Below are 27,500 nucleotides of genomic sequence, written 5' to 3' on the forward strand. Positions count from 1 at the left end.
TAAACCCCTCACAAAAAAGATGTTTTTCAAAAAAAAGCTGCAGAATATTTGTATTATTTATTTTAAAACATTGAGTGATTAAATCCATTAAAAAAAAGAATGTTTTTTAAATGTAATTTTGTTTTATCATATTATATTCATAATTTTATTTAATAATTAAATTACTTATTTATGGAAATAATAAAATATTTAATTTGATGTTTTTGCAAATAAAGCCTCACTGTTCTTAAACCCCTCACACTTTAAAACCCTTTAAACTCTGTTCCCTCTATGCAATATTCGAACAAATCCTGTTTTAGAGACGTATTAATTTAAAAATAATATATTTTAATACCACGTTTTAACAAAATTAATTAATTAATTAATTAAACTATTATGTTGTCAAGTAATTCGCCCCCACCAAAAATCCAGTTTGTAATTACTATGTTTTGTTTATTACTAATATTATTATTATTATTATTATTATCATCATTATAACAAATAAAAACATATAAAAACATTTATATATATATATATATATATATATATATATATATATATTATTAAATAAATAAAATGTATATATATATTTAGTTATTATTTTAAAAAATATATATATATATTATTATTATAAAAACATTTCATGTGTTTTTATTTTTGATAATAATAATATTATTAATTAATTAATTAATATTGTGTATATATATAGTTAACTTAAACTTTAACTAATATATATATATATATATATATATACACAAAGAAACATTCTAGTACAGACACATAAAAAGCATTTGAAATTTATATTTAGAAGGATTTTAACCCTTTGCCGCGACCCCAAAAGGGACAAGCAGTAGAAAATTGATGATTTTCGTTACTTTTAAAGCAGGGATCATTAACCTTTTCTGACTTTTTACACAATATAAAGGGTTGCTAAATTTTTTAACATTTATTTTTCATGGCTTATTTTAACCGAACCAGAGTGTTGCTAAATGTTGGTATCCACCACTCACATTTAGTATTTAGAAAAATCTTCATCTGCATTTTATGCTTCGGTATGCAATTTTTTTGTAGCGGAGGTTTTTGCTGACATAAATGATTATTCAACCTAATAAAATAAAATATATGACCATTTGGTGAGCTACAATTAAAAAAAAACATTGGTCAAAGATGTTCTATAAAATCAAAGTATTTTGTTTTTAAGGACCTACAATTAAAAAAAAAACATTGGTCAAAGATCCTCTATGCGACAAGACAAGTATTTCGTTTTAAGGAGCTACAATTGGGAATTGTTCAAAATACAAACCCCACAAACAGAGAAGTTGTCACGTTGTGTAAATGGTAAATAAAAAGAGAATACAATGATTTGCAAATCCTTTTCAACTTATATTCAATTGAATAGATGTCAAAGACAAGATATTTCATATTTTTTTTGCAAATAATCATGAACTTAAAATTTAATGGCTGCAACAAATGGGGAAAAAAACCCATTTTCACCAGTGTTTTACATGGCCTTTCCTTTTAACAACACTCAGTAAAGGTTTGGGAACTGAGGAGACACATTTTCGAAGTGGAATTCTTTCCCAATCTTGTTTGATGTACAGCTTAAGTTGTTCAACAGTCTCCTGCCTCATATTTTAGCCTTCACACATTTTCGATGTCTGGACTAAAGGCAGGCCGGTCTAGTACCCGCACTCTTTTACTATGAAGCCACACTGTTGTAACACCTGGCTTGGCATTGTGTTGCTGAAATAAGCAGGGGCGTCCATGACAACGTTGCTTGGATGGCAACATATGTTGCTCCAAAAGCTGTATGCACCTTTCAGTATTAATGGTGCCTTCACAGATGTGTGAGTTAACCATGCCTTGGCCACTAATACACCCCCATACCATCACACATGCTGCCGAGAACACTTTCACCCTAGAACAGTCCAGATGGGTCTTTTCCTCTTTGGTCCGAAAGACACCACGTCCATAGCTTCCAAAAACAACAGAACACTTGTCCACTTTGCATCAGTCCATCTTAGATGAGCTCGGACCCAGCAAAACCAGCGGCTTTTCTGGGTGTTGTTTATAAATGGCTTTGGCTTTGCATTTTAGAGTTTCAACTTGCACTTACAGATGTAGCGACCAACTGTAGTTACTGACAGTGGTTTTCTGAAGTGTTCCTGAGGCCATGTGGTGATATCCTTTACACACTGATGTGGCTTTTTGATGCAGTAGCGCCAGAGGGATCCAAGGTGTGTAATATCATGGCTTACGTGCAGTGATTTCTCCAGGTTCTCTAAACCTTTTGATGATATTACGGAGATGGTGAAATCCCTAAATTCCTTGCAATAGCTGCTTGAGAAATGTTGTTCTTAAACAATTTGCTAAGGCATTTGTTGCCAAAGTGGTGAGCCTCCCCCCGTCCTTGTTTGTGAATGACTGAGCATTTCATGGAAGCTGCTTTTGAAGCCAATCACGGCCATACTTGCCAACCCTCTCGATTTTTCCGGGAGACTCCCGAAAATCTCCCGGGGCAACCATTCTCCCGAATTTCTCCCGATTTCCACCCGGACAACAATATTGGGGGCGTGCCTTTAGCGTCCTCTCTCACCTGAAAAGGAGACTATTATATATGTCCCCGTTATCTTCAGGTTTATCTATGACCCGGCACATTCATACACTGACACACAACATCCGGATTCCCATCATGCATCGCTTCAAAACTACGGCAAGTAGTAATGTCCAAAAAACGTAATAGGACGAAGCAGAAGAACGAAGAAGAGACAGTCGTGGCGACGAGGAGTAAGACGAAGAAGTACGCTTGCAAGTTCCAAAATGATTGGGGAAAAAATTATTTCAGTTCATTCAGGACAGCTGGAACGGATATACTCATTCATGAATATATATATATACATATGTGTGTGTCTCTTGCCAGGTTGCTATCTTCCGCTCCAGCTTTTCAGCTTCTTGCGACTTTGGCTTTCTCGCGCTCTACGTCTCTCTCGCTCAGCATCCGCTCCTCTCTTGCTCAGTCTCTTCTCTCCGTCTCTCTCCCCCACGTTCACGGCTGCCGCCCTTTTATATAGTGGGCAACCCGCGCACCTGATCACGATAGCGGCGTCGCTCCCGGCGCGCCCCGCCACGCTGCTCGCTTGTCGTCCACGCATACTTGCCAACGCGCCCGGATTTTCCGGGAGACTCCCGAAATTCAGCGCCTCTCCCGAAAACCTTCTGGGACAAATTTTCTCCCGGAAATCTCCCGAAATTCAGGCGAAGCTGGAGGCCACGCCCCCTCCAGCTCCGTGCGGACCTGAGTGAGGACAGCCTGTTTTCATGTCCGCTTTCCCACAACATAAACAGCGTGTCTGCCCAATGACGTTATAACTGTAGAATGATTGAGGGCAAGTTCTTGGTTTCTTATGTGGGTTTATTGTTAGGCAGTTTCATCAACGTCCTCCCAGCGCGGCAACAACACACAACAACAACAGTCACGTTTTCGTCTACAGTAAAGCAGTTTATCTGCCGTAAACAGCAATGTTGTGACACTCTTAAACAGGACAATACTGCCATCTACTGTACATGCATATGGTTAGAAAAAAAAAATATATATATATATATATATATATATATATATATAATTCACTGAAAGTCAAGTATTTCTTGCAGCGGGCTACGGTGTGCACCTCTTTATATATATATACTAGGGGTGTAACGGTACGTGTATTTGTACTGAACCGTTTCGATACGGGGGTTTCGGTTCGGTTCGGAGGTGTACCGAACGACACGGACATATTAAGTAGCGCACCGCACGTTGTGTAAACAATGCACACCGAGGCACCATGAATTGATTTACGTGGACCCCGACTTAAACAAGTTGGCAAACTTATTGGGGTGTTACCATTTAGTGGTCAATTGTACGGAATATGTACTGTACTCTACAATCTACTAATAAAAATTTCAATCAATCAAAAAAACAACAACACACCGCATGCTAGCAACGACTGAGTTAAATAAACTGACCATACCTCCTCTTTTCACGGGATATGTCCTCTTTTGCGGGGTTGTCCGGGTGGAGTTTCTTAAATGCCTCAAATGTCCGGCATTTTAAGTTAGGGTTGTGTGTATTTTCAATATACAATCAGGGTTAAGAAGGGGTTCAAAATATAAAAAAAAGTGCTGCACGCAGCAACATTCGTGAGGGAGGGGCAGAGACAGAGGGAGCGAAAGAGTTATGATAAACGCGCATGCGTCGCCAGGCTCTGATTTTTACCCATTGATTTATCAGATTTTATTTTTGATTATCTATAGCAGGGGTGTCAAAACTGTGCCCCGGAGGCCATTTGCGGCCCACAGCTAATGTTTTAAAGGCCCACGACACATTCTAAAAATACTATTAAAATAAACAAAAACATAAACAAAAGTGAAATAAAAAGTTTAAGGGCTAAATGTAATTTAGAAAAAGTTGCAACGTTGACTAATAAAACAAAGCTGTTTTATTTTTATTTTAAACTGTCATTGCTTAAAACATAATATTGAATCAAAATCAATGTTATTATGAATTATTGACCTATCCAAGTTTCCCATTACTTCACATGAAATATTCCAGTAAGAAAAATATTTTTGGTGGGAGATTTAGCAAATTTGTTAAATAAATAATCAAAAAATATCTATTTTGTTGTTTTCTTACTGTACCGAAAATGAACTGAACCATGACCTCTGAACCGAGGTACATACCGAACCAAAATTGTTGTGTACCGTTACACCCGTAATATATACATATATATAGGGGCGGCATGGCGTAGTGGGTAAAGCGGCTGTGCCATAAAACCTGAGGGTTGCAGGTTCGCTTCCCACCTATTGACATACAAATCGCTGCCGTTGTGTCCTTGGGCAGGACACTTCACCCTTGCCCCCGGTGCCGCTCACACAGGTGAATGGATGATGAATGAATGATTGGTGGTGGTCGGAGGGGCCGTAGGCGCAAACTGGCAGCCACACTTCCGTCAGTCTACCCCAGGGCAGCTGTGGCTACAGAGTTAGCTTACCACCACCAGGTGTGAATGAATGATGGGTTCCCACTTCTCTGTGAGCGCTTTGAGTATCTAACAATAGAAAAGCGTGATATAAATCTAATCCATTATTATTATTATTATTATTATTATTATTATATATTCAGACACACACACACACACACACACACACTATCTTTGGAGGTCTCCAGGTTGGCAAGTATGGTCATGGCACCTACCTGTTCCCAATTAGCCTGTACACCTGTGGGATGTTCCAAATAAGTGTTTGAAGAGCATTCCTAGACTTTCCTCAGTCTTGTTTGCCACTTATGCCAGTTTTTTGGAAACATGTTGCAGGCATCACATTCCAAATGAACTAATATTTGCAATATTTGGTTTAATATATATATTTTTTTAATTTAATTCAGTCATTGGTGGAGCTCAGGATAGTACTTGAATATTGTTTTTAATATTGTTGTGTAGCACTTTGAAAACATTGTGTTGTTTAAATGTGCTATATAAATGAAGTGGATTGGATTGGATTGAAAAAATAACAAAGTTGCCCAGTGTGAACATGAAATATCTTGTCTTTGCAGTCTATTCAATTGAATATATGTTGAAAAGGATTTGTTGTATTCTCTTTTTATTTACCATTTACACAACCTCACAACTTTGCTGGTTTTGGGGGTTTTGTATAGTGAACAGTAGTCAAAAGAAACATCTTCACTTCCATCCAGGTGGGGACCCCTATGGTTCCAGTCAGTGTCCATGTCCACACGGAATACGGTGTGGTACCCAAGTCTACCCAGAATCCTTTGCTGCAATGCTCCTCCCCTCTGTGCTTGTGTGCCATGTTCTCCTGAGTGATGACTAACTTCTTCCTGCTGCCTCCTTTTCCAACCTTCTCTGTCTCTTTCACCCTCAGATGCCCTCTTATTTCTTCTCCAAGGCAAGAGCTCGCTTTCTCTCCTTTGCTAATCCCTTTTTTCCCCCAACACGCTTCTTCTCCTCACCCTCTCCCACGCGTGAGGACTCGGAACCCTCTCAAAGAGCCGCAGTCCGAGGGTTCCTTCCCACTCGGAACCTTCGGCGTCCACGCTCGCATGGTCACATGGTCACATGGTCACATGGTCACATGATCTAGCGATGCCACTGTAAAAGTGTGTCTCGTCACGTTTTCCAAAAGAATGACCTCGGTTCACCGTCTCACGGATAGCACTATCTTTTTTAATGCATTCTAAAGCGTAAAATACTGCGAGTACAAGGTAGCTAACAATGTAGTACGCGATTACTCCAAAAACAAAAAAAACCTGCCAATAACACTCCATTTACATGTCCTAACCTGAATAAACAAGTATTAGTGATATTGTTGTTATAAGTGCTAACACAGAGGAACTACTTTTAGAGACTTAACTAGCTTTTGCTGCTATATTGACATATTGAGGTGCTGCATGGCCTCTGAATTGGTGAAAGTTAATTCTAGATGATAAAGCACCCCTCTCACCTGGATAGTAGAAGGTTGGGGACGTAAACCCACAAGTTGGTCAACTTAGACATCCAACTTAGTCCCGGAGATGGCCAGAAAGACACATTTTTTAACCCTTTTTGAGGATTATGATGAATTTTTGCTGTAAAGGGGAAGATATAAACATCCCATCAGTCTTTATCCCAGTGAGAACAGACGTTGTACAGTAAGTGATTGTTTTAGTATGTTTGTATATCTTGTTTAGCACTTAGTTGCTACATGATGCTTAGTGTTTGACTACGCGCAGTTTTTAAAATTGTACATCCTTATATTCAGGATAAAAAAATGACCTTAATATGTAAATATTACATGTTTTTTATGAATGTTACTAGATACTATCTTTATACTTACATCATGTATATATTACATGTTATTATGAATGTTACTAAATGACATATATGACATACATCATGTATATATTACATGTTATTATGTATGTTACTAAATTACATAAATACTTACATCATGTATATATTACATGTTTTTATGAATGTTACTAGATACTACATTTATACTTACACCATGTGTATATTACATGTTTTTATGAATTTTACTAGATACTACATGTATACTTACATCATGTATATATTACATGGTATTATGAATGTTATTACATGACATATATACATACATCATGTACAGTATATATTACATGTTTTTATGAATGTTACTAGATACTGCATATATACTTACATCATGTATATGTTACATGTTATTATGAATGTTACTACATGACATATATACTTACATCATGTATATATTACATGTTATTATGAATGTTGCTCCATGACGTATATATTTGCATCATGTCTGTATTACATGTTATTATGAATGTTACTAGATACTACATATATACTTACATCATGTATATATTACATGTTATTATGAATGTTACTAGATACTACATATATACTTACATCATGTATATATTACATGTTATTGGGAATGTTACTAGATACTACATATATACTTACATCATGTATATATTACATGTTATTGGGAATGTTACTACATGACATATACTTACATCATGTATATATTACATGTTATTATGAATGTTACTAGATACTACATATATATGTATATATATACTTACAGTGTGTATATAAAACAATAATAGAGGCTTTTAGATGTTTTTAGAGTGTGTTGTATGTGAATTAACGTGACTCTTACTACCACCATTGTTAGCTGACTCTTGCTAGCATTTATCTTTGAGTTCAAATTCATAAAAAAAACATGTTTTTTCGTACATTGGAAAAAAAAAAGTAGTTTCCATTTAAGCGAGACTAATAGTCCCAGATGATGTTCCTTTGAGCAAACCACACAAGAGTTGTGCTGGTGGTCCTCCACTTATCCTACATCTTCCCGTAAGGTGGGTGCGGCGTGCAGCCCTCGCCGTCCCACCGTGGGCGAGCGTTCCCTTCCCGCTAGTCTCTCAAGGTCCGCTGGGAAGAGGGTTGAAAAGCCGTAATTACAGCCTGAACCTTAATCCTTAATGCCGCGTCTTTGATGTGAGGACCCAGGGGGCGGGGGGCGGGGGCAGGATCAGCGAGCAGCGCTGGCTTTGGCCTGATTCTGCCCGGGTCCGCTGGGACGGCGCCCTCTCCTTGTGGCCGAGCGGAGAAACTGCAAGTCCGGTCTTGTGACCAAGGAGTGTTTTTGGGAGGTGGGAACTGGAGGCCCACGTGGAGTCATGTGATGCTCCTCGCTGTGCCGGGTTTTAGCAGAGACCCTCAAACACAACACAACCTGCACCATAGAAAGTCACACAACTGTTGTATCACGCCACACAAACACTAAACCTCCTCCCAACTTCCTCACACCTTTTGTCTTCTGTGTGCGTACGCCAGGACTGTTCAACGCCACTCTTCACTAAACTAAGCATACCTCACTTTTCCTGAGATCATAAACTATAATGATTTTAATCTGCATTTTAAACACTTCCTTGTGGTCTAGTTCATATTGTACATGACTATGTACAATATGAACATATTGTACATATTTTCTGCTGTAGTACTACAGCAGAAAAACATTCGTCAAAGATCCTCTACACGACAAGAGTAGTATTCCGTTTTAAGGACCTACAAGTTAAATAAATATTAGTAAAAGGTCCTCTATATGACCAGAGAAATATTTTGATTTAAGGACCCACAACTTAAAAAAAACTTTGGTCAAAGATCCTCTATACGACAAGAGAAGTATTTTGTTTTAACAAGCTACAATTAAAAAAAAACATTGGTCAAAGATCTTCTATACGACAATAGTAGTATTTTGTTTTAAGGACCTACAACTTAAAAAAAACATTGGTCAAATATCCTCTATACGACAAGAGAAGTATTTTGTTTCAAGGATCTACAATTTAAAAAAAAAAACACTGGTCAAAGATCCTCTATACGACCAGAGAAATATTCTGTTTTAAGAATCTACAATTTAAAAAAAAAAAAAAATCATTGGTCAAAGATCCTCCAGACGACAGGAGTAGTATTTTTTTTTAAGGACCTACAAGTTAAAAAAAACATTAGTAAAATATATTTTATACGACCAGAGAAATATTTTGTTTGAAGGAACTACAATTAAAAAAAAACACTGGTCCAAATATCCTCTATACAACAAGAGTAGTATTTTGTTTTAAGGACCTACAATTTAAAAAAACATTGATCAAAGATCTTCTATACGACAAGAGAAGTATTTTGTTTAAAGGACCTACAATTTTAAAAAACTTTGATCAAAGATCCTCTATAAGACCGGAGAAGTATTTTGTTTTAAGGATCTACAAGTTAAAAAAGAAACATTGGTCAAAGATCCTCTATACGACAAGAGACGTATTTTGTTTTACAGACCTACAATTTAAAAAAAAAAAAACATTGGTCCAAGATCCTCTATACGACAAGAGAAGTATTTGGTTTTAAGGACCTACAATTAAAAAAAACATTGGTCAAAGATTCTCTGTGCGACAGGAGTAGTATTTTGTTTTAAGGACCTACAAGTTAATCAATCAATCAATCAATCAATGTTTACTTATATAGCCCTAATATCCTCTATACAATAAGAGAATTATTTAGTTTTAAGGATCTACAATTTAAAAATACATTAGTCAAAGAACCTCTATATCAGTGGTTCTCAAATGAGGGTACGTGTACCCCTGGGGGTACTTAAAGGTATTCCAAGGGGTACGTGAGATTTTTTTTTCAAATATTCTAAAACTAGCAACATTTAAAAAATCCTATATTAATTAAATAATACTTCAACAAAATATGAATGTAAGTTCATAAACTGTGAAAAGAAATTCAACAATGCAATATTCAGTGTTGACAGCTAGATTTTTTTTGTGGACATGTTCCATAAATATTGATGTTAAAGATGTCTTTTTTTGTGAAGAAATGTTTAGAATGAAGTTGATGAATCCAGATGGATCTCTATTACAATCCCCAAAGAGGGCACTTTTAAGTTGAAGATTACTTCTATGTGTAGAAATCTTTATTTATAATTGAATCACTTGTTTATTTTTCAACAAGTTTTTAGTTATTTTTTTATATATTTTTTTCCAAATAGTTCTAGAAAGACCACTAAAAATTAGCAATATTTTGCACTGTTATACAGTTTAATGAATCAGAAACTGATGACATAGTGCTGTATTTTACTTCTTTATCTCTTTTTTTCAACCAAAAATGCTTTTCTCTGATTAGGGGGTACTTGAATTAAAAAAATGTTCACAGGGGGTACATCACTGAAAAAAGGTTGAGAACCACTGCTCTATGTGATAATAGCACTGTGCTTTTTTTAAGGACCTAGCGCAAAAACAAACATCAGTCAAAGATCCTCTATACGACAGTAGCACTTTGCTCTTTTTAAGGACCTCACGAAAAAAAACTCAGTCAAAGATCTTCTATACAATAGTAGCACTGTGCTGTTATTAAGGACCAAGCACACAAAAAAACATTTAGTCAAAGATCTTCTATTTAATAGTACCACTGTGCTGTTTTTAAGGACCTCGTGCAAAAAAACATCAGTCAAAGATTATGGCGTCACATTAGTGCCAAAAATCCAAGCGCATAAAAACTGTTATCGTGCGCTGATTCTCCACTTCGTGCGCGCGCGATATCCTTTTGCGCGCGTGTGGTGCCTTTTTGCGTGCGCTCCGTCTCGGTCTGGCATCTATCCTCGCGCTGTCATGTTTGTTTTGACACTTTGGGGGCGGGAATGGTTAGACAGCCCCTTCTTTCTGATTGGCTCTGAGCGCCGTCAGTCAAAGGCAACGTGGCGGCCATCTTACCTCAGGCAGCTGGCCCCGCCCAGTACATAGTTGTCAAGGAACATGTACTATTTAAATAACCATAACTTGCTTAATTTTTAACTCATTTCCAAATGGTTCGATTTGTTATAAATGTCACGTTTTCATGGGGCTATCATGGCTGAACAAGTAAGTCTTTAATACAATTATCTCTCAGATTTAATTTGCCTAATGTATGGAGCTAGCTTTTTTTGTTGTTTTTTTTAATACATATTTTTAACTCTGCCATCTGTACTGTTCTGGGCTGATATCTAATTTTCCATAGTTTGAGTTGTTTGCAGAAACTTAAATACTTTTTATAGTAATTGTCAGGGTTATTTGTTGTTGAACCCCATGATGCAGAGATGGAGGCAGGCATTGGATAAGAAGACATGATTTAATTAAAACTAAACAAGAACAAACAAAAAGCACGCACGTGGGCGAATAACCAACTAAGGGAGCTAGCACTGGGAGCTAGAAAAACAAAAAGGAACTTTAGCATGGAAGCTAGTGGATAGCAAACAGAAAAACTGGAAATAACTAATGCTAACAGAAACAGCTTACCGCTACGACGACCAGGACAAAGTGTAACATGACAGGTAGGGGCTGTAACAAAATGACACGACAGGTAGCACGACAAGAGTGACATGTGGCAACGACAATGCAATACAATACAATGATCCAGCCACTGACACAAGACAAAGGAGGTACAAATAGGAGCTGGCTGATTGGCAACAGGTGTGGCCAGATGCCAATCAGCTGCAGCTGAAGGGGAACACAGAACTCAGGGAACAAGACAGGAAGCTGACAAAATAAGAGCACTAGACAGGAACTAAGGACAGGAAATACTAAACACACTGAGGAGGAACACACCACTCAGGGAACAAGACAGGAAGCTGACAAATTAAGAGCACTTGACAGGAACTAAAAGACAGGAAATACTAAACACAGGAAACAGACAAATGCAGAGGAAAAAACTAAAACATAGACAAAGTGTCAGGGGCAAGCCTGACAGTAATATTAAAACCATATTCATTAATTGTAGTGATAACCTGTCATTGATTATTCTACTAAAATAGTAATTGCAATTATAACATCAATATATAGGCCCATATGCTAATCATGTGGTCCTGATATGAAGTACCCATAGATAAGTGGGTTCGGATAGACTCTGGTGTAAACCTAAAGTAGATAGAGGAAAGAAAATTAATAGTCCCCCATTGTGGCATACATTCAGTATTTAGATATACAAATATTAAATTTATATAAATAAAAATATTTTTTAAAACAGACAAGGGAGGAAAGAAAACATTTGAAAATATAATTTCCATCATTGACTGACATCTGTGGACTGGTTGTATGTGTATGAAAAGAGACATATTGATCTTGACACAAACGCATTCTAAAAAGTCCAAATTTAGTGGAGTTGTGGAAAATGCCAATTGAATTTTATCTAAAAGTCTTTGAAGAAGGTAATGTCTCATCTGTTGAGAGAACATCACATAGTTAATGAAGTGTTAATTATTGATGTTGTGATTGCAATTACTATTTTAGTAGAATAATGAATGACAGGTTATCACTACAATTAATGAATATGGTTTTAATATTACTATAAAAAGTATTTACACTTCTGCAAACAACTCAAACTATGGAAAATTAGATATCAGCCCAGATCAGTATAAATGGCAGAGTTAAAAATATGTATTTAAAAAAACAACAAAAAAAGCTAGCTCCATATATTAGGCAAATGAGAGATAATTGTGTAAGACTTTCTTGTTCAGCCATGATAGCCCCATGAAAACCTGACATTTATAACAAATCGAACCATTTGGACATGAGTTAAAAATTGAGCAAGTTATGGTTATTTAAATAGTACATGTTCCTTGACAACTATGTACTGGGCGGGGCCAACTGCCTGAGGTAAGATGGCCGCCACGTTGCCATTGACTGACAGTTTAGAGCCAATCAGAAAGAAGGGGCCGTCCAACCATTCCCGCCCCCAAAGTGTCAAAACAAACATGACAGCGCGAGGAGAAATGCCGGACCGAGATGGAGCGCGCGCACATTGGCACCGCGTGCGCGCAAAAAAGCACCACACGCGCGCAAAGTGGAGAAACAGCGCGCGATAACAATTTTTATGCGCTTGGATTTTTTGCACAAAAGTGACGCCATAATAGATCCTCTATATAATAGTAGCACTGCGCTGTTTTTAAGAACTTGCCATAAAAACATTGGTCAAAGATCCTCTCTAAATGACAATAGAAGTGTTCTTTATTAAGGACCTATTGCAAGACAGCCAAAGATCAGCTATATTGAGAGGATGCTCCTGATGTTGTTGAATAGCCCTGCTGTACACATGCTGCTCATGCACTTCCAACTCTTTATCTTGTCCTCACATAAAAACATGTTTAAAAAAAAACTTGGACTTTGTCTGACTAAATCTCCCGTCCTCCTTCTCCAGGTGAAGTGTGACCAGTACTGGCCCACGCGAGGGACAGAGACCTATGGTCTGATCCAGGTCACACTGCTGGACACCGTGGAGCTGGCCACCTACTCCGTCAGGACATTTGCTCTCTACAAGGTAAACAATCTTTGATTTTGCCCGAAATTATTCAGATATTTATGCTGCTCGTATTGACACCTGCCATCACCCTCTTAGTGACGCTTTATCTTCATGTACTCTAGGACTGATGTACTTTATGTGTGTGAGTATATAGTAGTACTTTATGTGTGTATATAGTAGTCCACATCAGGGGCGGTTCTAGGCATGCTTATATGAGGGGGCAGTCAGAAATATGAAGGGGGCATCATGTGTACACATCATGCTCCAGCACTTTTTTTTCTGTGCTTATAGTAACGATGCTTTCTTCATTGAAATGTGTCTTTAGCTATGTATCCAACCCCAACCTGGAGTAGTGGATTGCACTTTGTCAGGCCTCTACCTTCAGACCTGTCCAACTTGGGTGTCCCACCTGAAGACTAAGCTCCTGCTGGTATAGCTCTTACGGTCACTGAGGCACGCAAACCCCCTGACCACAATAAGGTGGCAATCCCTCAGGGGGGAAACATTAACAGCGCTGCCATATTTCCGACAGGGGAAACAGAAGCAGGCGTCTCGCACCACAGAATACTCTAGCCATGGTCGTGTGTGGTACCAGGCAGGCATGGCCGGCTCTACGCAGGGGCAAGAGGGGGCTAAGCCCCCTTAGATAATTGTCTTACCCCCTCAAATCAAAATTTGAGAAAGCAAATTTTAATAAACTCACAAAATTACTACACTACAAGTTGACAAAATTATCTGCACTAGCGGAAAAATCCGCCGAAAAAGGGACACACACAATATAGTAGTGTCGGCTTCCCTCTCCTCCCCCCCTCCGCTGTGCGCGTATTCATCATTCCACAGGCTGCGCAGCAGACACACACCCGCACACACCCCTCAGCCCTCAGTAAACATACAATCACTGTTGCAGTATGAAAGTAAAAGAAAAGGAAAAGTTGTCTACATTTATCATATACTTGTTAGGATGGGTGTATTTGTGTAGTCTTATCTGTCATAAACACGTTTATCGTCGCGGACTTTCGGTGCTATGGAGTTCCTTTTTTTTTTTTTTTTTTTACAACTTGACGAGAGCAGTGACAGCGGAGGCTCTGAGCAGCAGTGGTTTGGAAGGCAGAGAGCCTCCACTGTCCCTGTAACAAGCTACAAGTCATTTATGATGCTGTTAATGAGGGTAAAAATTAAACATAAGGTATATATCCTGCTTAGCAGTCCTCCTCTGCTGTCGTCTGTTCAGAGCGGAGTCCGTAGCAACGGCCCGTTTTGCTTAGCAACGGTCTGGCAATTGACTGCTGGAATTCTTTTTCTGTTGTTTTTCTTGTAATTCTACTGAGGGCTGAGGGGTGTGTGTGGGTGTGTGTCTGCTGCGCAGCTTGTGGAATGATCAATACGCGCACAGCGGAGGGGGGGAGGAGAGGGAAGCCGACACTACTATATCGTGTGTGTCCCTTTTTCGGTGGATTTTTCCGCTAGTGCAGATAATTTTGTCAACTTGTAATGTAGTAATTTTGTGAGTGTTATTAAAATTTGCTTTCTCAAATTTTGATTTGAGGGGGCAAGACATTTATTTAAGGGGGCTCTGCCCCCTCTTGCCCCTGCGTAGAGCCGGCCATGGTCCACATGTATGTATATAGTAGTCCACATGTGTGTATATAGTAGTCCACATGTGTGTATATAGTAGTCCACATGTGTGTGTTTTGTCCAGAAGCCGGCACGAAAAAACATAATATTTGGGCCTGGAAGTGTACTACTAGTACTCTAGGACTGTTGTACTATACTGTATGTGTGAGTGTGTACAGTGCAAACCCCATTTCCATATGAGTTGGGAAATTGTGTTAGATGTAAATATTAACAGAATACAACAATTTGCAAATTCTTTTCAACCCATATTCAATTGAATGCACTACAAAGACAAGATATTTGATGTTCAAACTCATAAACTTTATTTTTTTTTTCAAATAATAATTAACTTAGAATTTCATGGCTGCAACACATGCCAAAGTAGTTGGGAAAGGGGATGTTCACCACTGTGTTACATCACCTTCTCTTTTAACAACACTCAATAAATGTTTGGGAACTGAGGAAACTAATTGTTGAAGTGAATTCTTTCCCATTCTTGTTTTATGTAGAGCTTCAGTCGTTCAACAGTTTGGGGTCTCCGCTGTCGTATTTTATGCTTCATGATGCGCCACATATTTTCCATGGGAGACAGGAGTGGACTGCAGGCGGGCCAGGAAAGAACCCGCACTCTTTTTTTACGAAGCCACGCTGTTGTAACGCGTGTCTTGGTGAAATAAGCAGGGGCGTCCATGGTAACGTTGTTTGGATGACAACATATGTCGCTCCAAAACCTGTATGTACCTTTCAGCATTAATGGTGCCTTCACAGATGTGTAAGTTACCCATGCCTTGGGCACTAATGCACCCCCATACCATCACAGATGCTGGCTTTTCAACTTTGCGCCTATAACAATCCGAATGGTTATTTTCCTCTTTGTTCCGGAGGACACCACGTCCACAGTTTCCAAATATAATTTGAAATGTGGACTCGTCAGACCACAGAACACTTTACCACTTTCCATCAGTCCATCTTAGATGAGTTCGGGCCCAGCCAAGCCCGCGGCGTTTCAGGATATTGTTGATAAATGGGTTTGCCTTTGCATAGAAGAGTTTTAACTTGCACTTACAGATGTAGCGACCAACTGTAGTTACTGACAGTGATTTTATGAAGTGTTCCTGAGCCCATGTGGTGATATCCTTTACACACTGATGTCGGTTTTTGATGCAGTACCGCCAGAGGGGTCAAAAGCCCGTAATATCATCGCTTATGTGCAGTGATTTTTCCAGATTCTCTGAACTTTTAGATGATTATAAGGACTGTAGATGGTAAAATCCCTAAATTCCTTGCAATAGCTCGTTGAAAAATGTTGTTCTAAAACTGTTCGACAATTTGCTTACAAAGGGGTGTACCTCGCCCCATCCTTGTTTGTGAATTACTTAGCATTTCATGGAAGCTGCTTTTATACCCATTCATGGCACCCACCTGTTCCCAATTAGCCTGCACACCTGTGGGATGTTCCAAATAAGTGTTTGATGAGCATTCCTCAACTTTATCAGTATTTATTGCACCTTTCCAGACTTCTTTGTCACGTGTTGCTGGCATCAAATTCTAAAGTTAATGATTATTTGCAACAAAAAAATGTTTATCAGTTTGAACATCAAATATGTTGTCTTTGTAGCATATTCAACTGAATATGGGTTGAAAATGATTTGCAAATCATTGTATTCTGTTTATATTTACATCTAACACAATTTCCCAACTCATATGGAAATTATGTTTGTACAAAGCCCATTTCCATATGAGTTGGAAAGAGCTATTGCAAGGAATTTAGGGATTTTACCATCTACGGTCCGTAAAATCATCAAAAAGTTCAGAGAATCTGGAGAAATCACTGCACGTAAGCGATGATATTACTGACTTTTGATCCCTCGGGTGGTACTGCATCAAAAACCGACATCAGTGTGTAAAGGATATCACCACATGGGCTCAGGAACACTTCATAAAACCACTGTCAGTAACTACAGTTGGTCGCTACATCTGTAAGTGCAAGTTAAAACTCTACTATGCAAAGCCAAACCCATTTATAAACAATATCCTGAAACGCTGCCGGCTTGACTGGGCCCGAGCTCATCTAAGATGGACTGATGCAGAGTGGAAAGGTGTTCTGTGGTCTGACGAGTCCACATTTCAAATTATATTTGGAAACAGAGGACGTGGTGTCCTCCAGAACAAAGAGGAAAATAACCATTCAGATTGTTTTAGGCGCAAAGTTCAAAAGCCAGCATCTGTGATGGTATGGGGGTGTATTAGTGCCCAAGGGATGGGTAACTTACACATCTGTGAAGGCACCATTAATGCTGAATGGTCCATACAGGTTTTGGAGCAACATATGTTGTCATCCAGGCAACGTTATCATGGACGCCCCTGTTTATTTCAGCAAGACAAGTGTTACATTAGCGTGGCTTTGTAAAAAAAAGAGTGCGGGTACTTTCCTGGCCCACCTACAGTCCAGACATGTCTCCCATCGAAAATGTGTGGCGCATCATGAAGCGTAAAATACAACAACGGAGACTGTTGAACGACTGAAGCTCTACATAAAACAAGAATGGTAAAGAATTCCACTTTCAAAGCTTCAACAATTAGTTTCCTCAGTTCCCAAACGTTTATTGAGTGTTGTTAAAAGAAAAATTGATGTAACACAGTGGTGAACATGCCCTTTCCCAACTACTTTGGCACCATGTTGCAGCTATGAAATTATAAGTTAATTATTATTTGCAAAAAAAAAATAAAGTTTATGAGTTTGAACATCAAATATCTTGTCTTTGTAGTGCATTCTACTGAATATGGGTTGAAAAGGATTTGCAAATCATTGTATTCCGTTTATATTTACATCTAACACAATTTCCCAACTCATATGGAAACGGGGTTTGTATATAGTAGTCCATAGGTGTGTGTTTTGTCCATAAGCATGGACGCAAAACCATAATATTTTGGCTTTGGAGTATACTAAGACTACTCTAGGACTGTTGTACTTTATGTGTGTATATAGTAGTCCATGGGTGCGTGTTTTGTTCATAAGCCTGGTCGCAAAAACAATTCAACATCATAAGCGTGTGTGTGTATGTGTGCGTCCTTGTATCTGTGTGCGTGTGTGTGTGTGTGTGTGCGCGTGTGTCTGTGTGTGTGTCCTTGTGTGAGTGTGCGTGTGTGTGTGTGTGTGCGTGTGTGAGTGTGTGTGTGTGTGCGTGTGTGTCTGTGTCCTTGTTTGTGTGTGTGTGTGTGCGTGTGTGAGCGTGTGTGCATGCATGTGTGTCTTTGCGTGTGTCCTTGTGTGTGTTTGTGTGTCTGTGTGCGTGTCCTTGTTTGTGTGCGTGTGTGTCTGTGTGCGTGTCCTTGTGTGAGCGTGTGTGTGTGTGTGTGTGCGTGTGTGTCTGTGTGTGTGTGTATGAGTGTGTGAGTGTGTGTGTGTGCGTGTGTGTCTGTATGTGTATCCTTGTGTGTGTGTGTGTGTGTGCGTGTGTGTGTGTGCGCGTGTGTGTTCTGGCATTTTTCTCAGGTCTCAAGAAGGTCAGAAATACACGAATGTGTGTGCGTGTGTGTTTGTGTGCGTAGGTGTGCGTGTGTGTGTGTTTGTGTGTGAAGGTGTGCGTGTGTGTGTCCGTCCTTGTGTGTGTGTTTGTGTGTGTGTTTGTGTTTGTGTGTATGTGCTTGTGTGTGTGTGTTTGTGTGTGTAGGTGTGCGTGTGTGTGTGTGTTTGTGTGTGTGTTCGTGTTTGTGTATGTGTGTTTGTGTGTGTTCGTGTGTGTTCGTGTGTGTGTTTGTGTGTGTGTTCATGTGTGTGTGTGTTCGTGTGTGTGTGTTCGTGTTTGTGTGTGTGTGCTTGTGTGTGTGTGTCTGTGTGTGTGTGTGCGTGTGTGTCTGTCCGTCCTTGTGTGTGTGTGTGTTCGTGTGTGTGTGTGTGCTTGTGTGTGTGTGTGTGTGTGTTTGTGTGTGCGTGTGTTTCTGTGTGTGTTTGTGTGTGTTCGTGTGTGTGTGTGTGTGTGTGTGTGTGTGTGTAAGTGTGTGTGTTTCTGTGTGTGTGTGTGTGTCTGTGTGTGTGTCTGTGTGTGTGTGTGTGTGTTCTGGCACGGCTCTGTTTACACAGTCACCTTTAGGGGACCTCTGACGGTATGGGGACAAAAAAAACAGGTCCTCTAAACCAGGGGTCACCAACCTTTTTGAAACCAAGAGCTACTTCTTGGGTACTGATTAATGCGAAGGGCTACCAGTTTGATACACACTTAAATAAATTGCCAGAAATAGCCAATTTGCTCAATTTACCTTTAATAAATAAATCTATATATATAAAAAAAAGGGGGGTATTTCTGTCTGTCATTCCATCGTACATTTTTTTCCCTTTTACAGAAGGTTTTTTGTAGGTTTTTTGTTGAGAATAAATGTCGAAAAAAACACTTAATTGAACGGTTTAAAAGAGGAGAAAACACGAAAAAAATGACAATTAAATTTTGAAACATAGTTCATCTTCAATTTCGACTCTTTAAAATTCAAAATTCAACTGAAAAAAATGAGGAGAAAAACTAGCTAATTTGAATCTTTTTGAAAAAAAATTTGAAAATAATTTATGGAACATCATTAGTAATTTTTCCTGATTAAAATTAATTTTAGAATTTTGATGACATGTTTTAAATAGGTTAAAATCAACTTTGAAATAAGATTTAAATTTGATTCTACAGATTTTCTAGATTTGCCAGAATGATTTTTTGAATTGTAATCATAATAAGTTAAAATAAATATCTCACAAATATTCTTCGTCGAAAAAACAGAAGCTAAAATAAAAAATTCAATTAAAATGTATTTATTATTCTTTACAACAACAAAAATAAATGTACTTCAACACCTATTTAAATTGTCAGGAAAGAAGAGGAAGGAATTTAAAAGGTAAAAAGGTATATGTGTTTAAAAATCCTAAAATAATTTGTAAGGTTGTATTTTTTCTCAAATTGTCTTTCTGAAAGTTATAAGAAGCAAAGGTAAAAAAGAATAATTGATTTAAACAAGTGAAGACCAAGTCTTTAAAATATTTTCTTGGATTTTCAAATTCTATTGGAGTTTTGTCTCTCTTAGAATTAAAAATGTCGAGCAAAGCGAGACCAGCTTGCTAGTAAATAAATACAATTTAAAAAATAGAGGCAGCTCACTGGTAAGTGCTGCTATTTGAGCTATTTTCAGAACAGGCCAGCGGGTGACTCATCTGGTCCTTACAGGCTACCTGGTGCCCGCGGGCACCGCGTTGGTGACCCCTGCTCTAAAGGGAAACCTTTTTAAATGATAGTCAGATCCATTCTGAAGACGCCTAAGTGATTTTTAAGCTTTTGGCCCATAAAACATGTTTAATGCAATACATGTAGCAAAGTAATAAGTACTACATGCATTTCTACATGTTTTACTTTAATAACATATTCTGAGGATCATGTCATATTTCATTTGAATGTTTTTTTTAATTTTTTAATGGTCCTCAGTAGTCACAGACAAATGTGTGTGAATTATGCAATTTTTTCAAAATTTGGTCCCCATGACCCATATTAAGTCCCCCCCCTCCCCCCCCCCTCCCAGGGTCCCCAGTAATCATCAATCAATAAATCAATCAATCAATCAATCAATCAATAATTGATCCCTTTAATAAGAATGATCAGCACATTACTTCATCAATCCAGAGATTTAAAGAGGTGTATGAGCTAACTGGCCAGTGGACATTTGACATACTTTCTTTTATGCCTCCACAACCTGTAGAAAGGCTGGTCCCCACAAGTACTGATCAAACACTTGGTCTGCATTCCAAATGATAACCGGTGTGTGTGTGTGTGTGTGTGTGTGTGTGTGTGTGTGTGTGTGTGTGTGTGTGTGTGTGTGTGTGTGTGTGTGTGTGTGTGTGTGTGTGTGTGTGTGTGTGTGTGTGTGTGTGTGTGTGTGTTTGTGTGTGTGTGTCTCCAGAGCGGCTCCAATGAGAAGCGAGAGGTTCGTCACTTCCAGTTCACAGCCTGGCCAGACCACGGCGTGCCCGAGCATCCCACCCCGTTCCTGGCCTTCCTGCGTCGGGTGAAGGCCTGCAACCCTCCAGATGCTGGGCCCATGATCGTCCACTGCAGGTGTGTCCTGACTCCTGACTCCTACCTGCACATTTACATTTGCAGCCTGGATTTTGGCACTTAGCACCATCTTAGAAGCATGCTAACATTGTTCCATTGTTTCATACTAACTTTTTAGCTGATTTTGTTTCTCTTTTACCTAAAAATCATACATTTTGATATTTGGCGCCACGTTAGAAGTTTGCTTACATCTCTTATATTGGCATGCTAATGTTAGCATGCTAATACTTTAGTCTAGCTTTTTAATACATTGTGTATGTTTATACCTCAAAATCATAGATTTTGATGCTTGGCGCTGTCACGCCAAATTTCTTCCCCCCTACAAAAACCTTCCCCACCATTTACTTCCAGGGTCATGATTAATACAGACGTTTTGTTAACGCTATATTATAAAAATATAACGCTATATTATAAAAATATAACGCTATATTATAAAAATATAACGCTATATTATAAAAATACAGACGTTTTGTTAACGCTATATTATAAAAAAAAAATTTAAAAAACAATTTACAAACACAAGCTATGGGATGACGCATTTACTTCCGGGGTCACGTTTCCTCTTATGTCATCCCATAGCTTGTGTTTGTAATTTGTTTTTTAAATTTTTTTATAATATAGCGTTAACAAAACGTCTGTATTTTTATAATGTAGCATTATATTTTAATAATGTAGCGTTAACAAAACGTCTGTATTAATCATGACCCCGGAAGTAAATGGGGGGGGGGGTTTTTGTAGAAAGAAGAAATTTGGCGTGACAGCGCCATCTTAGAAGTATGCTAACGTCTCTTGTATTAGCATGCTAACATTTTATTCTAGCTTTTTAACAAATTCTATATGTTTTTACCTAAAAAAATCATAGAAGTTGATGCTTGGTACCATCTGAGAATTATGCTAACATCTCTTTTATTAGCATGCCAATGCTTTGTACTAAAATTTTAGCTAAATCTAAATCTAAAATTTTTGGCTGAATCTAAGATTATTAGGCATGAGCATACATTTATACCTAATAATCTTAGATTTTAATACTTGGCGCAACCTTAGAATTTTGCTAACGTCTCTTATATTAGCCTGTTAATGTTAGCATGCTAACGTTGTATTCTAGCTTTTTAACAATTTGTGTATGTTTATACCTAAATTCATCAATGTGGATGCTTGCGCCATCCTAGATTCATGCTAACATCTCTTTTATTAGCATGCTAAATTTCTATACTAACTTCAAATTTTGTTTCTATTTATACCTAAATATCATACATTTTGATAATTGGTGCCACCTCAGAAGTTTGCTAACGTCTCTTATATTAGCATGCTAATCTTAGGATGCTAATCATAGCATGCTAACATTGTATTCTAGCTTTTTAACAAATTGTGTATGTTTATACCTAAATTCATCGATGATGATGCTTGGCAATGTCACGCCAAATTTCTTCCCCCCTACAAACCAAACCCCTCCCCCCCCTCCCCATTTACTTCCGGAATCATGCTAACATGTCTTTAATTAGCATGCTAATATTAGCATGCTAATTTTCTGTACTAACTTTTTGCAAATTTTGTTTATATTTATACCTAAAAATCATACATTTTGATACTTGGCGCCACCTTGGAAGTTTGCTAACGCCTCTTGTATTAGCATGCTAATCTTAGCATGCTAACATTGTATTCTAGCTTTTTTTTAGCTAATTATGTTGGTTTGAACATAAAAATATTGGATTTTAATACTTGACACCACCTTAGAAGTATGCTAACATGTCTTATATTAGCATGCTAATGTTAGCATGCTAACATTTTAGTCTGGATTTTAACACATTTTGTATGTTTATACCTTAAAATCGTAGAGTTTGATGCTTGGCGCCGTCTTAGAAGTATGCTAACGTCTCTTATATTAGCATGCTAATGGTTTATTCTAGCTTTTTAACAAATTGTGTCTATTAATACCTAAAAATCATAGGTGTTGATGCTTGGCACCATCTTAGAATCATGCTGACAGCTCTTTTATTGGCATGCTGATATTAGCATGCAATTTTTTAAACTAAGTTTTTGCTCATTTTGTACATAATTTATACCTAAAAATCATACATTTTGATACTTGGCGCCACCTTGGAAGTTTGCCAACGCCTCTTATATTAGCATGCTAATCTTAGCATGCTAATCTTAGCATGCCAACGTTTTATGCTAGCTTTTTTTTTAGCTAAATATGTATGTTTAAACATAAAAATATTGGATTTTAATACTTGACACCACCTTAGAAGTATGCTAACATCTCTTACATTAGCATGCTAATGTTAGCATGCTAACGTTTTAGTCTAGATTTTTAACACATTTTGTATGATTATACCTCAAAATCATAGAGTTTATGCTTGGCACCATCTTAGAATCATGCTGACAGCTCTTTTATTGGCATGCTGATATTAGCATGCAATTTTTTAAACTAAGTTTTTGCTCATTTTGTACATAATTTATACCTAAAAATCATACATTTTGATACTTGGCGCCACCTTGGAAGTTTGCTAACGCCTCTTATATTAGCATGCTAATCTTAGCATGCTAACGTTTTATGCTAGCTTTTTTTTAAGCTAAATATGTATGTTTAAACATAAAAATATTGGATTTTAATACTTGACACCACCTTAGAAGTATGCTAACATCTCTTATATTAGCATGCTAATGTTAGCATGCTAACGTTTTAGTCTAGATTTTTAACACATTTTGTATGATTATACCTCAAAATCATAGAGTTTGATGCTTGGCGCCATCTTAGAAGTATGCTAACGTCTCTTATATTAGCATGCTAATGGTTTATTCTAGCTTTTTAACAGATTGTGTCTATTAATACCTAAAAATCATAGGTGTTGATGCTTGGCACCATCTTAGAATCATGCTGACAGCTCTTTTATTGGCATGCTGATATTAGCATGCAATTTTTTAAACTAAGTTTTTGCTCATTTTGTACATAATTTCTACCTAAAAATCATACATTTTGATACTTGGCACCACCTTAGAAGTTTGCTAATGCCTCTTATATTAGCATGCTGGTGTTAGCATGCTAACGTTTCATACTAGCTTTTTTTTTTAGCTAAATATGTATGTTTAAACCTAAAAATATTGGATTTTGATAATTGGCACCATCTTAGAAGTATGTTAATGCCTCTTACATCTCAGTCTACCTTCTTAAAGGGTATAAACATCAAACCTGGCTATACTTAAGAGTAGTCAGTGTACAGCTTGTGGTTCATCAGGGGCAAACATGGTGTGCTGTGGCGTTATCTTTGTGGGAAAATGTGCTGTGTGGCAGTTTTCCACTGGCATACAAGTTGCACACTGACTACTCTAACGTCCTCCTCAGCGCGGGGGTGGGCCGCACGGGCTGCTTCATCGTGATCGACGCCATGGTGGAGCGGATAAAACACGAGAAGACGGTGGACGCCTACGGCCACGTCACGCTGATGCGCTCACAGAGGAACTACATGGTCCAAACCGAGGACCAGTACATCTTCATCCACGACGCCCTGCTGGAGGCCGTCGCCTGCGGCAACACTGAGGTGCCCGCCCGGAACCTCTACTCCTACATCCAGAGGCTGACGCAGGTGGAACCCGGCGAGAACGTCACCGGCATGGAGCTGGAGTTCAAGGTCAGACAAATGTGCCTTTTTTTATCTCGAAAAATATCAACAAATATGGTTCATTTTCTTCGTTTTTTTCCCACCTGCCAACAACTAATAAGTATGTTTTTTTTATAATCTAGGGTTAAAACTGTGGTTTTCCATTATGAAGTTAAAATTGGAAGCTACAAACTATCCATCAATGATGATTGGTTGGTTTGCGTATAAGAACATCCATCATTGGTTGGTTGTTTACCATGATGAGTGGCGATTGGTTAAAATTAGGGCAAAACATTAAGGACGAGCCAGTCAGAGGCAAGATGGGCCGGGCCCGTCCCTAATGTTTTGCCCGAATCTTAACCAATCGTCACTCAACATAGTAAACTAGGACATTTTTTTTTATTTTATTTTATTTATTTATTGATTTATTTATTTTTACCTTTGCAATATTTTATTTAAATTAATTCAATAATTGTTTAATTATTTTTTGATTTGATTTAGTTTAATTTAATTAATTGTTCAATTTAATCTTTAATTTAAATTGAAAAAGGTACATATAAACATATATTCTCAATGTAGACAAAAACCAAGGCACTTTCAACCAATCATCCATCAGGTTGAGCAAATAGTTTCTTTCGCAAAATATTTTAAGGAAAGAAAACTGAAGCAAATACAAACACAATATAAATATAATAACAATAAATAATAATAAAAAAAATAGGATAAGATACAAAATTCAAACAGACAAAAATAGGCTAATCTAAATCACTTTAAATTTCTTTAAATTAACAAAATCAATTTAAGGGCTTTTGTATTTGTAATAATTTTTCAAAATTTAATTGATCATTTTAAAATATTAAGCCAACTATAAAATGTAGGTTTTATTTTCATAAATGGACATTTTATCATTTGGGATGTCTGTGGTGATGTCACTTCCTTGCTACATGACAGACGGGCCAATCAGAGGCAAGATATATGTTTGGTCATGGAACCAGAAATTGAATTTTTCCACACTGAATTTTTTTAGACTGAAATTTTAAACTCTGATTCTTTTTTATACACCAAACTTTTTACATTGAATTTTTAATATATTGCATTTTTTTACACTGAATTTTTATACAAAAACATTTTCCACACTGAGTTTTTTTGTACACTGAATTTGTGTTCCTTTTGGTATCGGGACAAATTGAAAGATGTTAGCAGGCGTTCAAAGTACCCACAGAAGAAGGACAGGGAGACTTTAATGATTTGGGAACTAAATTGCAATCCAGACAACATCTTGGAGAAGCTGTCTGATCTGCAAGGTGAAGATATGATTAATTTGTGCTCATGTGTGCTTTTGCTCAATATTTTCCCTGGTCTCAAACTGAGCCCCTCCCCCATAGGAGCTTAGTTTAGAATTAGCTTTTTTTCCCTCCTTCTCCCCTTTTTTACCTATCTGTATACAGGCGACCCAACAGTCTTCCTGTCTCCTCTATGTCAGTTCCTGTACTGCAACTCCATCTGTGGTAAATACTATAAAGTTCCATTCAATTCTAATTAAAGGCGGGACACTTGCAACTCCAATTTTTGCTTTCAACTCAAAGCATAACAATTAGCTCTTATCTCCAAACACAAACACACCTTCAAGTGAGCGAGCACTGTGCTCCCCACGTTGGAAGTTCACTTGAGCAGAATAAATTCGGTAGAAGTTTTGCGGCAGCGCCATAAAATTGACGCCCCCATTAAGCGAGGTAAATTGCAAGGTACGAGGGTAATGATCCCAGAACTTTATGTTCAAGGCTAATTGGGTTAAGATTGCAACATAAAAGAAAGGAAATAATGAGCAAAGTTAATTGTCCTGAGAAGCAGTCCACACCAGATCAGCTGGGAGAAAACCTTCAATGTGGAGAACGTGGAATGGTTTACCTTGACAGCATCATAATTCATGTTATTATGTTATTCATAATAACATGTAATACATTCATGATGTAAGTATATATGTCATGTAGTAACATTCATAATAACATGTAATACATTCATGATGTAAGTATATATGTCATGTAGTAACATTCATAATAACATGTAATATATACATGATGTAAGTATACATGTAGTATCTAGTAACATTCAAAATAACATGTAATATATACATGACATAAGTATATATGTCATGTAGTAACATTCATAATAACATGTAATATAAACATGATGTAAGTATATATGTCATGTAGTAACATTCATAATAACATGTAATACAAACATGATTTAAGTATATATGTTATGTAATAACATTCATAACATGATGTAAGCATATATGTAGTATCTAGTAACATTCAGAATAACATGTAGTATATACATGATGTAAGTATATATGTAATGTAGTAACATTTATAATAACATGTAATACAAACATGATGTAAGTATATATGTAGTATCTAGTAACATTCAGAATAACATGTAGTATATACATGATGTAAGTATATATGTAATGTAGTAACATTCATAATAACATGTAAAATATACAAAATGTGAGTATATATGTAGTATCTAGTAACATACATAATAACATGTACTATATACATGATGTAAGTATATATGTAATGTAGTAACATTTATAATAACATGTAATACAAACATGATGTAAGTATATATGTTATGTAATAACATTCATAACATGATGTAAGTATATATGTAGTATCTGGTAACATTCAGAATAACATGTAATATATACATGACGTAAGTATATATGTCATGTAGTAACATTCATAATAACATGTAAAATATACAAGATGTGAGTATATATGTAGTATCTAGTAACATACATAATAACATGTACTATATACATGATGTAAGTATATATGTAATGTAGTAACATTCATAATAACATG

At 37.3% G+C, this 27,500-nt stretch overlaps 1 protein-coding gene across 12 annotated transcripts in view; it reads left to right on the forward strand.

Annotated features, from left to right (window-relative positions):
- The window catches only part of LOC133555900 (receptor-type tyrosine-protein phosphatase delta-like), a 453,427-nt gene that overhangs the window by 409,591 nt on the left and 16,336 nt on the right, over positions 1–27,500 (forward strand). For 7 of the 12 annotated variants that reach the window (XM_061905415.1, XM_061905406.1, XM_061905434.1 and 4 more), the window contains 3 exons: positions 13,230–13,349; positions 20,877–21,031; positions 24,375–24,660. In XM_061905415.1, the coding sequence (XP_061761399.1) occupies positions 13,230–13,349; positions 20,877–21,031; positions 24,375–24,660 (561 nt within the window). Of the gene's footprint in view, positions 1–5,898; positions 5,923–13,229; positions 13,350–20,876; positions 21,032–24,374; positions 24,661–26,078; positions 26,139–27,500 lie in introns of all 12 variants that reach the window. The other 5 variants (XM_061905366.1, XM_061905382.1, XM_061905374.1 and 2 more) reach the window with 3 other exon arrangements.

Source organism: Nerophis ophidion, linkage group LG01 (assembly GCF_033978795.1).
Source record: "Nerophis ophidion isolate RoL-2023_Sa linkage group LG01, RoL_Noph_v1.0, whole genome shotgun sequence".
Taxonomy (NCBI): domain Eukaryota; kingdom Metazoa; phylum Chordata; class Actinopteri; order Syngnathiformes; family Syngnathidae; genus Nerophis; species Nerophis ophidion.